Genomic DNA, 17656 nt, shown 5'->3' on the forward strand with positions numbered 1-17656 from the left:
AGGGCTCAGGTATCTTGAGTTATGCAATACACATGCAGTCAGCCGCCAGAGAGCAGCATTCTGGGCACGTTTTGTGACAAGTACGAGGCTTGTACTTCATCGGTGTACTAGAGCGTTTTAGTTGTAGGTACTTTCTTTATTGAAAAGTAGTGAATAGAAAAATCTTGTGAGAAGTTAATGTTTATTTTGACTTCCTTGGAGTAATGGAAATTTTGAATTATGTCAAGTAATAAATTAAAAAGATACATTGTCACTGGAGAAGTATTTATTATTTTCTCAGAGTGTAGTGTAGAATCAAAACACGGTTAGGCATTTATCAATTTAGAATAAACCCGTGTCTATTTCCTGTTCCCCAGGACAACATAGAAATTAAAAAAAGGTGACAATTGCAGCATGGCCACACCAGGGTGTGCAGCACCCAGTAGGATGTTTGAATATGAGTGCATTGAAATACTCTGGTTTTTAAACTGCAGGCGCAGATTAAAAATTTTTGAACTGTCAGTTCTTTATGCAAATATAATTATATGGACCTATTTTTAAACATAAGCTCCTCCGGATTATTTATTTTGACTCCCAGGTGTTTGGGATTTTTGTTGCTGTTTTGTTTTAGTCACATGGGAGATTTTTAGTGTGTCATTTTAAAAACAACTTTCTGGGGTACAATTTATGTATACCAACTGCTCCAAAAGCATGCCATTTGATGAGTTTTTTCAGAGGTTTACACCAAGGAGAGATACAAAACGTTTCCCACACCCCTCCTGAGGCCTGGTTGGTTCCTTAGGGTTTTCTGTACACACCTCATGCCTCTGCAGAGGAAGACAGTGTCAGCTCTTTCTTCTGGGTGCTGGATTTTCCCTGCTTGGACTTCCAGTGGAAATGTAAGAGGAGACACATCTTTGCCTTCTTTTTGGTCTTAGGGAGAGAACAATGTCACTCACTGTTGAGTGTAGTGTAGGGTTTTTTCTTTTTTGTTGTTGTTTTTAAATCACATTGAGAATGTTCCCTTTTATATCTACGTTTATTGTGGTTTTTACCATCACTGGGTGTTGAATTTTTGTCAGGTGCTATTTTTTCTTGTTATACTTTATTTTGTTAATTTGGTGAACTATATCTATTCATTTCAAATGTTAAACAAACTATGCATTCCTAGGATAAATCCTGCTTGGTGGTTATGTACTATTGGGTTCGGTTTGCTAATATTTTGTTAAAAACTTACCTTTGTGTTTATTGAGCTGTAGTCTTTCTTTGTAGTATCTTTGTCTAGTTTTGATATCAGAATAACTAACTTCAAAAAATTAGTTGGGAAGTATTTCTACCTCTTTTTTCTTAAGAAGTTTGGGAGGGATTGATGATTTTCCTTTGTTAAATGTTTGATTGTTTCACAGTGAAACCATCTGGGAATGTTTTTTTATGGGAAGTTTGGAATTACAAATAGATGTAAGCCTATTTAGAGTGTACATTTATTCATGTGCCAGTTGGGTAATATGTTGATCTGTGTCTTTTAAATGTTTTGTCCATTTTATCTGAATTATCAAATTGCTAAAAATTTGAATTTATTCCTATATTTTATTTTTAATGTCTGTAGGATCTATAATTTTTACCTTTTTCCATTCCTGATATTGCTAATTTGTTTCCTCTTAATCTAAATAGAGGTTTATCGACATTATTGATCTTGTCAGATAGCTACCATTTGGTTTCATTGATTTTTCTGTTTTCTATCCCATTGATCTCTAGTCTTATTAGTATTTCTGTTCTGTGGGTGGGTAGGCAGGTATTTTGAACACTTTCACCTACCTTTCTAAAGTAGGATCTTAGAGAACTGATTTATCACAAATTTTGATTTGTTGTTCTTCATTTTTATTCTGTTAAAATATGAAAATTTTTATGTGATTTTTTTCTTTTACCTATTGCTTGTTTAGAATTAAGTTGCTTAATTACCAGAAATAGACGTTTCTATCCCCTTTTTCTTTTTCCTCCATTCCCTTCTCTCTCTCTCTCTCCATGTTATTGATTTCTGATTTAGTTCAGTTCTGGTCAAAAAGTACCCAGTAAGATTTCAATCTTTTGAAATCTCTTGACGTGTGTTTCTTGGCTCAGCATGTCATTTATCTTGGTGAATGTCCCATGTGCACTGGTAATGGATGTACATTCTGCCGTTATTAGGTATACTGTTCTATAATTGTGTTTGTTTAAAACAGTTGATATTATTATTTAAATATTTTGTGCCCTACTAATTCTTTTATCTCGGTGTAATGCCAGTTACTGAGAGAGAGGCATTAAAGTCTTCAACTACCATTGTGGATTTGGTTATTTTTCCTTTTTGGTTCTGTTAGTTTTTGCTTCATATATCGGACCCTTGTATCATTAGGCACATTTGAACATTTATAGTGTATCTTTCTCTGTGTATTCTCCCTTTTACCTTTTTAGTGTGATTCTCTTTGTGTCCAGTAATACTCTCTGTCTTGAATCCAGTTTTGTCTGCATTAATTCAACTACTCTAGCTTTCACATGCTTGTCTGTGTGATATATCTTCTTTCAGGTTCTTATTATGAGTATTGCTTTTTCCTTTAATTTAAAGCAGTGGTTGCCAACCTTTTGGACCTCATGGACCACCGGTTGGCAATCGCTGATTTGAAGTACATCTCTTGTCTACTTTAGATCTTTACTTGTTTCTTATTTTTTACCCAAGCTCCTTTTTGTTTGCACTGTTTAGTCCATTTTAATTTAATGCAGATGATTTGCAGGTTGTATAAAACTTGAGCCACATGTATACATTCTTAATAGCAGAGCCCTCCTTAGAGAACACAGAAATAGTTAATATGTAAATGCTAGAGGCCCGGTGCATGATATTTGTGCACAGGTGCGGGCCATAGGCCTGGCTAGTGATCTGGGGTGGAAGGCAGGTCCTAGCAGGTCCTGGGCAGCACCTGGGTCGCTGGGCCCCCGTGCTCACCTCTCGGGAGGCTCCCGAGTCTCCACGCAGAGATGCGGTCAGCGCAGCAGAAGCCACGGGTCAGGCGCAGCATGGGCCTCGGGCTGCCCCGTAGCACCGCATGAAAGCGGGCAGGCAGCACGCTCTTTCCAGGCTGGCCTAGCAGACTGGCTCCTGCGTGAACCCACGGGGAGCCCAACCAGCCCCTGTGGTCCTGGCAGCGGCGCCCAGCTCACCTGGAAGAGGCCGCGTGGGTGCAGGGCGGGCTCCTTGCGGGCACCTGGCACCTGAGTGTGGGGGCTTCCCTGGTGCACACACGAGCCCTGGCGGCCCAGGGGAGGGTAGCAGGGGAAGTGAGAGTGAGCTTGGCAGACACCCTGCGTTCTCACCGCACCCCCGTCCACCGTAAACCCCGGTTGAACAATTTGCATATTAGGCTTTTATGAGATAGGATCTTATTTTTACCTTTGGTCTAGTGGTGAACTTGCACAATAGTTGGGTACACAGTTGTGCTTTATTTGTTCATTCAAGCTAAAATGTATTTCTTTTTACTTACATAAAAACAGTTTTGAACAGCTGTAGAGGAAGAAGATGTAATAAATGGGTTGGCCTCTCTTTCCTAAAGGAGGAGGGTATTCCTAGTGACAGTGGGTATACTCTTTAACATATGTTGGCAAAGATAAGTTTGATTATATTTTACTTTTTTAAAAAACATACATTTTTATTGATTTTTAGAGAGAGAGGAAGGGAGAGGGAGAAGGAAACACTGATCAGCTGCCTCCACAACCACCACCATGGGGGACCCGGTCTGAAACCTGGGCTGTGCCCTAACTGAGAATCGAACCAGTGACCCTTCATTGCATGGACATCACTCAGCCAACTGAGCCATCCCAGCCAGGGCTATATTTGACTATTTTGAATTGTGATCATCTCTAAATGCAGAATTGCTTTATTTATAATTTTATGTTACGTTAAAAACATTATGTTAAAATACGACAAAGCAGCGGTGCTCCCCCTGGCAGATCTTAGGGGTGTTTCTGTGTATTCTGTTCCAGACCTGGCTTCTCTTGTGCGGTTTCACCAGGCCCTCTGTACGCTTGTAGCTTACAAATACTTCGTAAACATAATGCTGTGTAGCATTTAGATGCTGATATCATTCTAATGGGTTAATTCAGCTATCTTTAAGTGCTCGCATTTACTTGGCCTTTTACAAAATAGACCTTTACTGGTATATTTATGTGTATAAACTATAGCAGAGCCCTATAGTTTCAGACTAAGGTTTTCTAGAAAATAACATGCTGACTTATTTTCTGAATCGATAATTGGATTTCATTCTTTCTCATTTCCTAATACAATGACTTCTTTTTCTCAGAAACTTATTTGCATTTTTGTTTATCTTCTCTCACTAACACTAAATATATATGTATGTGTATATATATGCTCACTTATGTGTGTGTGTGTGTGTGTGTATGTGTGTGTATACACACACACATACATATATATGTAAAATTTGTAATCATGCAGCAAGGATTTCACCTCTTTCTAGACAGTTTAATTGCCTGAAATATGGATTGCTGTTAGACATTTGGGTTAAGCTTTTGACATATTCAAAAGAGTATATATTTGTTTGCTTATTTATGCATATCCATAATTCCTTCAACAAAGGGTTCAGTGCTTCCAATAGCTTAATAAGTTTTTTATCTGTGATCTATAAATATCACTGTTCGTTAACCATTGAATATTAATCATCTTTATTTTCTGGGCCATAGTTTGACGGTAGAGAGGCACTAAATAATTGTTGAATGATTGAATAAATAAACAAATCAGGTTCAAATCCAAATGTAAAGTTGTCATAGCAGAGTATGCCGGTAGGCCTATTTGAAGGGTCATTTTTCATCTTTCTCTCCTTTATTCCAAAATGTTAAGTCTATAGAGTTTCTATTTGTTCACCATAAACGGACTTCACTGAAGTACCTGGCCCTGGGTCAGCTTTGCAGTGCTGAGGACTTCACTGGATGCCAAGCTCCCATTAAGGCCTTGCCAGGAGCCCTTCTATTGCAGTTTGTCTAAAAATATGGTCAGGAGTCTTTTGACATTCTTTCCACACCACACCCTTTACTTACAGTCCTCTCTTTTTACTATTTTTCCATTTGGGTCAGTCACGATTAAACCGTTATAGGATGGTGGTTTCTCTCAGGGTTTTGATGTTGAAAACAGTGATGGGAAAAGTAGATATGCTATATGATTTCTTTTCATGGAAGTCCAGTAATTTTAAAGAACAGTGCCTGATACAAATCAATCCTGACAAACACCTTGTTTTATTTATGTAATAATAGGATATTGGAGCCTACTGTGCATTATGTGTTAAACATCGAATAAGTGAAGATGAAGAAAGACCATGCAGCTGAGGTTTCTTGGTATAATCAATACCTTTTCAACTGATTATCTAATTTACATAATAATATGTAAATTAGCATTCTAATTTATTATACTTGGACCAATCAGGAAAAAAAATTAACTTTTGTTTTGAAAAGTAGTTGCTTAGAAATTTACCTATGTAGCTCTTTTTTTGGCCTGAGAATTTCATAAATTCACTTCTGTTCAAAAGCTGAAGGCAACAACACTTAAACATAAAATACATTATTTAATCTTTTTGTTTCATTTAGATGAAGATGACTTTTTAAACTTAATGTGTTAGTATTTGTCTTTCTTTTTAGATAATCTGTAGCTTGACTTAGAGTTGAACTTTGTGCCCCACTTGATTCTTTCCTCTAAACATGACAGTTTCTCAGGAGCAGGTGGGGAGACAGAAGGCCCCCGGAGCAGTGACCTCGGTGACAGTGCCTTCCTTCCTAGTGCAGCCGTGCTCTCACCTGTGGTCATTTTCACTGAAATGCCTTTGCTCCCGAGGCAGCTGTTTGCTTTTCCATGTGACCCACTCTCACGTTTCTTGAGCCAATTTCTTCTGTCTCCTTTTCATGTAATAGTTTTATTGATATACAAAGGTCTGGTGCATGAATTCATGCACAGATGGGGGTCCCTCGGCGTGCCCAGTGATCAGGGTGATTGGCGTTGTCTCGCCCAGCCCTGATCAGGGCCAGCCGGCCAGTGGGGAGGAACCACAGGAAGTTGGCTGGCTGAGGGAGGGACTGAGAGAGGTTGTCTGCCCCCCTGGTGGTCGGTGTGCGTAACAGCTACTGGCCTATCGTCCAGTCTTAAGGGTCACTTAGGCTTTTATATATATAGATAATTCACATGCTATTTATTTCACCCCTTTAAAGTGTACAAATTGAAGGCTTTCGGTGTGCTCACAGACGTGTGTAAACAGCATCACCATCAATTTTGGACCATTTGTATCACCCCAAAAAGAAATCTTTACTCATCAGTCACTCCTCACTTCATCTGAATGGAGTTGTACAATATGTGATATTTTGTGACTGGCTTCTTTAATTGAGGGTAATGGTTTTGAGTTTCATCCATGATGAAATACTAGCCATTTTTATACATAGTCATTTTATGTCTTCTCTGGTGAGCTTTGTCTGTATGTCTTTTAATTTTTTTCTTCTTTTTTAAAGATTTTTAATTGATTTTTAGATAGAGAGAAACATCAATGTGAGAGTGGAACATCAATAGGCTGCCTCCTGCATGCCCCCTACCAGGGATTAAGCCTGAAACCTGGGCGTGTGCCCTGAGCAGCAGTCAAACTGGCAACCTTTTAGTGCACAGGATGACAGTCAGCTGAACCACACACGTCACATCCACTGCAGTAACATTCCCCGGACTTGATCAGCATCAGGTGGCAAAGAGTAGCCTTAGTTTCCCTACAAGACTATCATTTTATTGTAAGCTTTCATGAAGCGTAATACATTCTTTTTTTTACTTGTGTTTCTGCCTTGTTTAGTTTGTTTTTTCTTTTTATATTTGCCTTTGCTAAACTATTTTTCTCTCACTCTCAGCTTTTTGACTGAATCTTGAACTAGGCACAGGACCTTAAGTTTTTTTACATATTCAAAAGAGTATATATTTTTGTTCCTTACTTGTTTCTTTTTTAGTACTCTTAAGTTTATCACTGTTCTTACAACTTTATACCATAGATATCAACTATTGGTCAGCTGCCTGGTGTCATTAACAATAAAATTAATAACAATAAAATTAAAATTTAGTTGTTATCTAGTGCTTATATGTCAGGCAAAAGTTTAAGTGCTTTTTATGAATGAATGCATGTAATCTTCATACAGTTTTATGAGGTAAATAAGGTTATCGCCTACAGATAAATAAGCATGCCCTGTCATACATTTATATACATTACAATTTAAGCTTGAGGACAGGGTAATCCTATAGTTACTGCACTCCTTGGCATCTCCTTTCTTAAGGTTTAGGATGTGTGTTGGACATTTCCAGTCTGTAGGCCATTGTTTTGTTTTCTGTAGTTGTTGATATATCTTGTTAGGATTATGACGGATTCAGTCTCCGCGGCTTGAAAATTCTATTGGTGTCCCATCTACTCTGGTTTATTTCTTCCCAGTCCTTTCAGCGTGGCTTCCACTGCACGTATAGAATTCTAGGTTCTTCCTCAGAGGATCCTTCTCATCTTTAGTCCCTTCCTCAGAGATTCCCAGGCTCCTGTTTCCACCTCCCTGTGTTCCCTCCTGCTCAGAGTCTGTGCTCCCTCCTCGGCCCACCCGCCCTTATCCCGAGAGAAGCGGTGACAGTGCTCGCTGTGCCGCCGCAGCTAGAGAAGCCCAGGCCCCTCGCGGCCACAGGTGGCCATCCTGTGCTGCTCCAGGACCGAGTCTGGGCTTCCTCCTAGAACATGGTTTATGTGAGAATCCTCTCTCTACCGCCTCCTCGGGGAAGTGTGGCCTGAGCCAGATACTGAACTTTCCGGTTTTTTGTCTGGTTTTTAGTACTCTTGCCATAAAAGAGAAATGTGAGGAATGAAGAAAGCACACCAAAAGCTAACGCATGCACTTCCTAGCACATCTGGTGCTCCGCCAGCCTCGGTCCCCCTCCTGTCCCCTCTGACTCGGGGCAGGGGTGGGAACCGTTTTTCTGCCAAGGGCCATTCTGATATTTATAACATCATACATAGGTCATACAAAAGTATCCACTTAAAAGTTAGCCTGCTATATTTGGTCAAACACTTAATTAACTCACTCCCAATGCCTCGGCAGGGCCAGACCACATGGGTTCGTGGGTCTTACACGGAGGGCCGGGCATTCCCACCCCTGCGCTAGGGGGCGTGCTTCCTGAACATTAGTTACTCAGTATCGGAGGGAGGGTGGGTTCAGCAACTGTATTTCCTTCTGCAGATTAGCTGGATCTTTTCCTCATCCCTTACTCTCGGCAAGTACATTTCTAATCTTTGTCATTGTCTCTAAAACCTGCTCCCATAAGAATATTTAGCCAGAGTTAGCCTCTCTGGTGCTTATGGCGCTATTTGGGATGACAGTGGCCAATAAAAATAAACACTTATGCTGATTAGTGTTAGTTATAATTCCTTAGTGTAGATCTATGTTGTATTTTGAGCTTGGTACTAGGTCATTGGTGATGGAGGTCTGAATGAAAATACTACATTGACACCCGTGAATTTCTGAGAAAAAGAAATTAAATTTTGTCTGGAATAGATTTTGGCAAGATCTTTGTCAATTTATGTCAGTGGTTGAAATAATGAAAACTACAGAAAGAATTTCAAGATCTCTTTTAAATCCAATTTTTTTCCTTTCTAAGTTATTTTGGCAGTTTCTTGCATATAAACAGTATATTTTGCAGAGTAAAAAACTTGAAACCTACTGTTCTTAATGGATTGCAATTACTTAATATTTAGTGTGATTGCAATCTAATTCAGATAGGCTTTTTCTGTAGTTATTATAATAGCTGTAATTGTGAAAGGATGCTTTGGTCTACTCGAAACTGCCAGATGCAATGCCATTTGATCTAAAAAGGTCACAGTATAAGAGACATTTAAATTAAGCTATAAATTACAATTGAAGAACAATATTTTGATGTGTGAGACCGGAGATGTCAGAGCAGGGATGTAATTCATGGGTTCATTACAGAACAGAGGTGCCTGACAGCTGAGCCGTGCCAAAAGGAAAATTTATTTGCAGCATCACACAGACAGAAAATGGCAGCTACAATGAGAAGCCAGAGTGGGAACCTGAAACCTCGCGGTAACACGCAGTTTATGCTAATAAGACTGCCCGCGCCCCAGAGATGTTTAATGATTGCTGTAATATAAATGAGGTGCTGGGGCATGTGCACATTTTTAATCTTATTTAAATTAAGGCCTCGTCCTTGCTCTATAAAATAACACACTTTATAACCAGGCATTAAGGTTGATTCTCTCACCTCTCTGTCCAATATCCAGATTTGCTGAAATCTCAGAATTGTTTAGGCAGGAGAGTTAAAGCTTGAAACAAGATTTCCATCATGATAGCTTTGAGGAAGGATATAATTTAATGTTTATAGCAATCCATGAGAAGTTCAATCATGAGTTAATTAAACTGTAGGCAGTCATTAAGTATTATTTATTCTTTCGAGAAGCTTGCCAGTAAAGCACTTATATATATTAAATTATAGAAAGTAATAAGCAGGGAATGATTTGTCAGGCAGAGTGAGAGGAGCAGATTTAACTCGGGCAATTATGCAGAAATGTGTTTTTCTTCTGGTGGCGTGGTCCCTTCTCCCTGCTGATCACACCGAGTCAGAGGCTGTGCGGAGACAGTGGAGGATGGGCAGCCACCAGCAGGGTTGGCCTGCTTGAGCCCCTGGCTGTTTGATTGAGCCCCTGGCTGTTTGATTGAGCCCCTGGCTGTTTGAATGAGCCCCTGGCTGTGTGATTGAGCCCCTGGCTGTTTGAATGGTTAGGTGAGGCTGTGGACCCACATATCACTCCCAGGGGGACGCCCCTGCACAGGTACAGCCCTCTGGTGTTCAGGTCTCTGTCACCTGTGTGTCTTGTTTAAGGAGCGCTGTTGTCCTCGGATACAGCTGAGGGGTGGTGGTGGTAGGCCCATTGGCCAGAGGGAAACCTCAGCTCCGCTGGTTTGTGACAAAGCAGTAACAAGACTCAGGTCCTGCGCTGTGTTCCCTCGGGTACAGAGTCATTGGCTGGGGCAAGTCTGTGTGTAACTGGCAAACGGTTTTATGCATGGCAGTGTCTTTGGCTTCTGTGACTCAGTGTAGCGGTTGCATTTGTTACAGTGGATCCAAACCACGAGTTTGTTTCAGAAGCTGCTCTGTTTTAGCACCAGAATCCCCACGCAAGTCTGCTCTGAGTTCGCTCCTGCCCTCTTTGCTGGCAGTGTCCGGCAGAAGGAGGTGCTCAGTAACTCTTCGTGGAATGAATGGAAGGCCGTTCTGAGCCTGACACATCCCCCTGGATCCGGCACCAGCGGGTGTGGCAGCGGGACTGGCGGGGCCCTGATGGGGAGAGTTCCTGTTGGCCTTTCACGGTGAAGGATAGGCCACCAGCGGAGGACTCCGGAGCAGGCTCCGCAGAGTGAGGACAGTGCCGCAGAAGAGGGACTTCCATTTTGTGTCCCATTCCCCAGAGCTGGGCCTGCGCCGTAGGGGAGGTGGCGTTGACGGGTGTGGAAGAGCAGCCCGCAGTTCAGTCCGTGGGACAGATGGCCACGGCCCTGCTTCCCTGGTTAGACACACGCACGCGCTCTGTGCAGACGGATCTGAAAGCAGTGGTTTCTGCTGAGTGACCGGAGGAGGGATGCGGATGGTGTGAGCCAAGTGCTTCTCCCAGCAGCTTGCAAAGATTGGAAGCTGATTGGTCCCTGCTTTTTGCAATGATCTTTTCCCAGAGGCTCCAAAATGGTGCAGATCCCTATCCTCCACATTAAAATTGCATTTAATCCCAGATTTTACCAGCCTGGCTTGGCTACAAAGTGGACAGACAGGTTTATTTATCTTGTTTAATTGCTTTCCAAGGCTACAGCGTGAAGCTGGAAGGCATTTGAGGGTGCACACACACACACACACACACACACACACACACCCGCTTTGCAGTTTCTCCAGGGAAATGGTAGAGAAGCTTATCCTTATTAAAGGACATGAGCTTAGCAATGTTGGGAAGCTGAGCCGAGTTTCCTGCTCTATAGATGTATCTGTGCGGGCAAGACCAGTTGTTTAACATGGAAACCCACATAATGTTTTTCATGAGATGAAATTATTCTATTTCTTCAGAGCTAGATGCTGTATCAGAGGGGGATGTTTTTAATGACAATTTTTGCAGATTTAAGATAGCCGGTATTAGGTAAACTTAGGAAACTAATTCACATGAGGAGTAGAGTTGAAATATCCGGTTTAGCTCTTCCTCAAACATTATTTGGGCCCTAGTCTGCACATGGAAAGCAAACCCCTTTTCAGAAGGGCTTGCTGCATGAAGCAAAGGCGGTCGGTAAACCCAGCCTTTAGGAGCCCAGTGTGTGGACGGGACATCTGGTTAGATGTCACACGGAACCAGAACTTTAACCAGCTGTCGCCAAGCAGTGGTCCGCAAGGACCGAAAGGTTGGCCACTGCTGCTTCACACGGCTTCTCACAGGTGCCATCTCAGCCTGGCATTCCTGATGCTCCCAGCGTCTCTCCCAGGACCTGGAGCAGCTCCGGGACCAGTGTGACACTCAGGAGCGTGGTGGAAGGACTGGAGGGTGTCCTGAACGCCAGTAATTTCCCCAAAGTGCTCAACACATTGTCCTCCTTCTTGTGTTAACCTTGAGGAGATAAAAAGCATATGTTTAGTAAAACATAACCGAAGTACTTCTTTAAAGCTCTCAGAATTTCCTCAGCCAGGCTCCTGGGAAGTGGAAATTAATGTGTTTAACGTTAACAAAGTGACTGCCCCGGCCCGGTGTCTCGGCTGGTTGGAGCATCATCTCATGTAACAAACAGGTTGCGGGTTCAATTCCACATTAGGACACACACCTAGGGTGCAGGTTCAACCCCCTGATCGCTGTTTCTCTCTCTCCCTCCTCTCTCTAAAATTAATAAACATACCCTTGGTGAGGATTAAAACGATATGTGTGTTTTTAAACAAAAGGAAGAATAGGGGACTATTGAGAAAGGTTCCTTTTGGTTCCCTTGGAAGCGGGAGAGGCATGCAGGCAAGCCCGTGACCGAGCTTCCGGGCTGCCGCTGGGATGCTGACAGCAGTGGCCCCGCCTGTGTGCTCCGTGACGGTCTCCTCGCTGCTGGTCAGTACTCTTCCTTCTCAAGTGTATTTCTCCGAGAAGTGGGAGCGGTAGACACTCTAAGTATATATTGGGTTTATGTATGGAACATAATATTTTCAGAAGTAGGACTAGTTTAACCGGACAGTAGATCAAACCAAAGGGAGGAGCTCTACCACTATTTAGAGATCAGAGGAGCGGAAGGAAGTCAGGTCACCACAGAAACTGCAGCAGCTTCTTCAAGGGAAAGTGAGAGCTCAGATGAAGATTTGTAAAGAAGGCGAGTGCTGGGCCGCTCAGGAGGATGTGCCTTTCTCTGACACCATAATGTGCCCAGGGTCCTGCAGGCAGTGGCCAGCCTCTGACACAGACAGCCACAGGCGCACGCTCCATGACTTACTCAGAACATTTCTCCCAGCTCACAGCTCTCCGCGCTCACTGACAGGCAGGCCTTCTTAGGGAGGACTGACATTGGGCTGCCCTTCAGTCACTCGTTCACTTTGCAATGGCGTTTCTGTTCTTCTGAGTAATTTCCTATTATCAGCCACGTAAGGTTTAAAATATTTTTAAAAATTTCTGTGTACTGAACTAGAGTTTTAATCAAATTTTGTAAATTATTAATGTAATTAGGTGAAGCGTAAGTGGCTTTGTTTATAGTTTAACAATTACTTTTTAATATGTGTATTTTTAAATTATTTCAGAGAAAGGAAGGGAGAGGGAGAGATAGAAACGTCAATGATGTGAGACAATCATTGATCAATTGCTTCCTGCACACCCCACCCTGAGGATTGATCCAGCATCAGACCCTGATCTCCTGGTTCATGCGTCAATACTCAACCACTGAGCTAACCCACCTGGACCCAGTACTTTTTCTATATCTGAGAAGGCTGCTCTCTATATCTGGAAAATAGATAAAGATTGATATGAGACCACTCCCTTTATTTTTTCTCTTTCTTATTTAAAACTACATGGCTAACGCTCACTTAGCATACTCTGTGCTAGGTACAGTCCTAAGCAATTTACGTGCATTTGGTATCCTCACAAGAGCTCCGAGAGCTAGGCTTATTATTACACTAATTTTTGAAGGTGATGAAATTGGAACCTAAAGAGGGACAAGTACCTTGCTGAGGTCACACACCTGGTAAGCAGGAGAGCCAGGATTTGAATCCATATTCTGGCTCCAAAGTCCACTGTTGTTATCACTCCTTGTAATTACCCATGTACTGTAATTACCGTTTGTAAAATGTTCATTTGCCATGAGCTTTTTATTAAGAATTTATAATTTGATCAACTTGAATTGATTTCAAATTATCACTAAAATGTGTGCTTTTTAAAAAATTAAATAGGCATGCAGCCGAAACCAGTTTGGCTCAGTGGATAGAGCGTCAGTCTGCGGATTCAAGGGTCCCAGGTTCGATTCCGGTCAAGGGCATGTACATTGGTTGTGGGCACATCCCCGGTAGGGGGTGTGCAGGAGGCAGCTGGTCGATGTATCTCTCTCGTCGATGTTTCTGGCTCTCTATCCTTCTCCTTTCCTCTCTGTGAAAAATCAATAAGATATATTTTTTAAAAAATTAATTAAAATAAATAAATAAATAAATAGGCATGCAATTTTTCCTTTTATTCAGATCCAATCAAGATTGTTAAGCTCTCTTTATAAATCCTCACTATATTGTAGAATTTGGCAAATACTTGTTTGGTCTGGATATTAGGCAAACTATGAAAATCTAACTTTATTTTTATTTTACGTTTCTGAAAGAAGACTAGACAGTTTTCAAGCATTTGCAAAATATAGAACTTTGAGTATTTAGTATTTATAGTATATGCTTTTCTTTTTAAAATAGTCTACTGCTAAATTTTATAAAAGTACATAAGCTAATACCTAGCATCCATATCCTACTCCCTCACCCCCGCACACCATACCACCACCACAGCAGATCAGCATTCACCTTGCAGACGTTTTGTCTTGTTTTAAAGTAGCCGACTTATTGTTATAATTAACATATAGCCTTGGCTTCTTGGGACAGTCTGGATTTAAAATGAATTGGGGACCTCCAAACTGAGAATGCTCAGGACATTTTAATATGTAATACATGCTGTTTCCATGAATGAGTATTTGTGAAATGTTTTTTCATTCAACAAGTACCACAGGCTTTGGCCAGCCCTGGGCTAAGCAGTTGCTAGTAAGGCAGTCTGCATCCCTCTGAGACTGTCACTAAGGAGAAGAGACCAGGGCACACTCCGTGTGAGTCCGTGCTCTTTGCCTGCACCTTGGTGGCAGTGGCTTCTACAGCCTGCTTGGTATTGTCACCTGTGTGTGCTGTATCCTCGTAACTCATCCCCACTAGTCTGTACGTTTTCTGGAAATGGAAACTGTGACCTGATACGGTTTGTGACTTACTTGTACTGAGTGTTCAGCAAATACCAGTGATGTCTTCAAACAAGGCGCTGAAGCAAGGTGAGAAGATGAGCATCCACGCCCCGAGGGCAGGGAGCCTCTGCCTGCTCTGTTTGCTGGGACAGCGCCTGGTGGTAACATAGGGCTGAATGAATGCGAGTACATGGAGACTTCGGTTTGGGTTCAGGCACCTAGGGACACTTGTTAAAGGCATTTAGAAATTAATTTAACAGGTATTTCTTCTGGGTCACCTTATGCTGCGGCCTGTGCTAGTCCCCAGAGGCACAAGTCTTAGCCCAAACAGGTGCTTGTATCAGAGAAACAGACCCGAGCGGGAACGGCAGGTGTCCAGGGAGATCTCTGGCAGAATGGCCACATGTGGAAAGGCGGAGTGAGCATGAGGGTCTCTCTGCCCGCCGCTTCTCTCCGCCGTCCGCAAGCTGAGACTCGGGGACCAGGAGTGGGTGGGGTCACAGGAAGCAAGCCGGAGACAGAGGGGGCAGTGGGCCGGGCCCGGCCTGCCCTCAGACAGGATCCGGAGTGAGAGAAGTCCATCAGAATGTGTAGATAACAGCCATCTTCATTCAGTGGCCTGAAATGTTAGTATACTGTTACAGAATTATTTGTTTCTTTTAAAAGCTCTTACATTTTAGTACTTGAGATTTTTTTAGGGAAATTACTGTAGTTTAAAGACTTAAGAGAAAGCATAAGCTAGAGTGTCGTTGGGCTGCTTTGGGGAGAGTGGGACTGAGGAAGGATCACCGTGGCTGGGTTGAGCCTCTTGGCTCGATTGCCTACTGGCTTCGTGTGGGAGCACCTTTACTTGACCTTGCTTTGCCTTGGTGTCCTCATCTGTGAAATGGGGTGATAATAGTGCCTGTCCCATAAGATTCCATGAGAGAATACCTTCCTTGTAGGATTAAGAAAAATAATAAGTGCACGGGATGTGCTCAGCACTGTGCCAGGCCAGCTGTTTAGTAAATACTATTGTTCATAATTCTATTCTTGTCATTGCCACAAGGTTCCCTGCCTACCTGTCACCCTCTCAGAACAGTGGGAACTGGGAGGGTGGCTGATAGAAGCAGATTATCCTGATGACTGAGATGAGTGTGAGTCTGTGTGCCCAGTTAACAGTCCTCGTCGAGTAAACTCGGGGCTTCCCATTATTGATGTGCTTCCCGTTCTGTCATCGTCGCAGTGACTAACTAAAACCCTTGTTGTTTAGCTCCACGAAAGCGGATATGACGCCGGCAAAGCCCTGCAGCGCCTGGTCAAGAAGCCTGTGCCTAAGCTGATCGAGAAGTGCTGGACCGAGGACGAAGTGGTAAGCTGGGGCAGAGCCTCGTGCTCAGGCATTGGCGTTTGCTCTCGTGTGTGACCTGCTCCTCGGGGGCAGGGGCTCAGTCCAAAAGCTCAGTCCCGGGCACAGACTGGCTGTGGCATCTGTCGGGCACGGGCAGGAGCCTCAGGCTTCAGGGTTGGACAGAAAGTTTGGTTTTAGTAAGCGAGGGCTCCATGGATGATGGGGAAGATTTTCCCAGGTTCCACGCAAAGAGAGGAAATTGAGTTATTCTTTTAAAAAGTTTGTTGGTTGGTTGGTTGGTTTTTGGTACAAGCTAGTGTTTGGCACCTCCCTATTTTAAAACACAAGCATATTAAAACCAGTGGATACGTACAGTAGTCTAGAGAAGGGTTGGTGACTTTTGTCTTGAAGGCTGGCAGGATCCCTAACCTGAAGGACATTAGTCAGAAGGACATTGGATCTTCCATACGCGTTCTGTTACCACGCCCTTAAAGAAGGCGAAGAGGTGGAAACGTGTACACAATTAGAGTCACAGCCCCACGGATTCCTACCAGCAGTGCTCAGGAACCAGGTCCCCATCCTGTGCCTTCTGAAAGGCATTGCTAGAAAAAACTTCCCTTGTGCTTTTGCCAATGAGTGTTACCTACTGCTTGACATTTACCCTTTAGGTTGAGTGAAATTAATATGAAGGCTGGCACTGTGACACATATTGATTGGAAGTTCCTCACCTGTGTTTTAAAAGATGCTAAGAAAGCGTGCTTAGAGATTTTATGTGCTTTCATGCTTCTGCTCTTTCATTTTTTCAGCAATACTTATTGAGTGCTAATAATGTGTCACAAGGCTTGTGACTGCTCACAAGACTTCTGTTTTAAGAGAGAGACCACCTGTACATCAACATGTGTCAAGTGGTGGCATGTGGGCTGAGGTCTGAAGGTTGGGGATACCCTGGGAGGGGTGCTTGCTGTCTTTTGTGAGGGGCTCAGAAAGGCCTGGTAGGTGCCACTTGAGCAGAGACCTTGGTGAAGTGAGAAGGTGAGCCTTTGAGATATCGGGGACTGCCGGGCCCTCGTGTGAAAGAAAGCACACCTGGCACGTTTGAGAACGAGGTAGAAACACATCGTCTGGAGGTGGGTGGCAGGGGAGGGATCTTGCAGGAGGCAGGTCAGATGTGGCCAGTGGGCCTACACTCAGCTCCTTGCTGTTTGCTCTGCAGATTCTGAACCAAGGAGTGGCTCAGTCTGCCAGCGGGCGCACCGGACTGAGTGCAGAGTGAGCTTTGGGGCTGTTGTGGGAGTGCAAGTCCAAAACCAGGAATTGTTAGTGCAGAGATCCCGAAGGCAGAGTGTGAGAGTTTGTTCATGGTTGCCAGGAGGTGGGGGGGAGTCTGAGAGGAGTGGGAAAATCTAGGCCACGGTGGGGATGACTGGAATGGCCCTTGAAGGTTGAGTCCCTTAAGACTCTAAGTTTATCAGGCGTATGTGAAGGTGGTGCTGTTTGAAGTTAAAAATTTTTAAACCTTACATGATTATGAAAGTGATGGAGACATCTTAAGCATTTGCGATTGTTCAGACAATGACCAAAGTAAAGATGTTAAACTCACTTGTTTTGAAAAGTCATTTGATGTTGTTTTTCACTGTAGACCTACTTGGGTGAGGAGATAAGAGCTTTGATGGATAAAATTTAAAATCTACAATCCTTTGTAGAAGAAAGACGTAGGAGATGAAAAGGATGGCATAAACGTGTAGAATGTGACCGTTACACACATACGCCATAGTGGCTTCTCATCCTTATTCTCCCTCAGTTCTTGAGCTTTTCCTCCTTCCCTATTTTTTAAATTTT

At 42.9% G+C, this 17656-nt stretch overlaps 1 protein-coding gene across 3 annotated transcripts in view; it reads left to right on the forward strand.

Annotated features, from left to right (window-relative positions):
* Positions 1-17656, forward strand: part of RERE (arginine-glutamic acid dipeptide repeats) — a 350056-nt gene that overhangs the window by 246217 nt on the left and 86183 nt on the right. For all 3 annotated transcript variants that reach the window (XM_084875723.1, XM_084875724.1, XM_084875725.1), the window contains one exon: positions 15740-15838. In XM_084875723.1, coding sequence (XP_084731849.1) covers positions 15740-15838 — 99 coding nt within the window. The remainder of the gene's footprint in view (positions 1-15739; positions 15839-17656) is intronic.

Source organism: Pipistrellus hanaki, assembly GCF_964339955.1.
Source record: "Pipistrellus hanaki genome assembly, chromosome: 2".
Classification (NCBI taxonomy): Eukaryota; Metazoa; Chordata; class Mammalia; order Chiroptera; family Vespertilionidae; genus Pipistrellus; species Pipistrellus hanaki.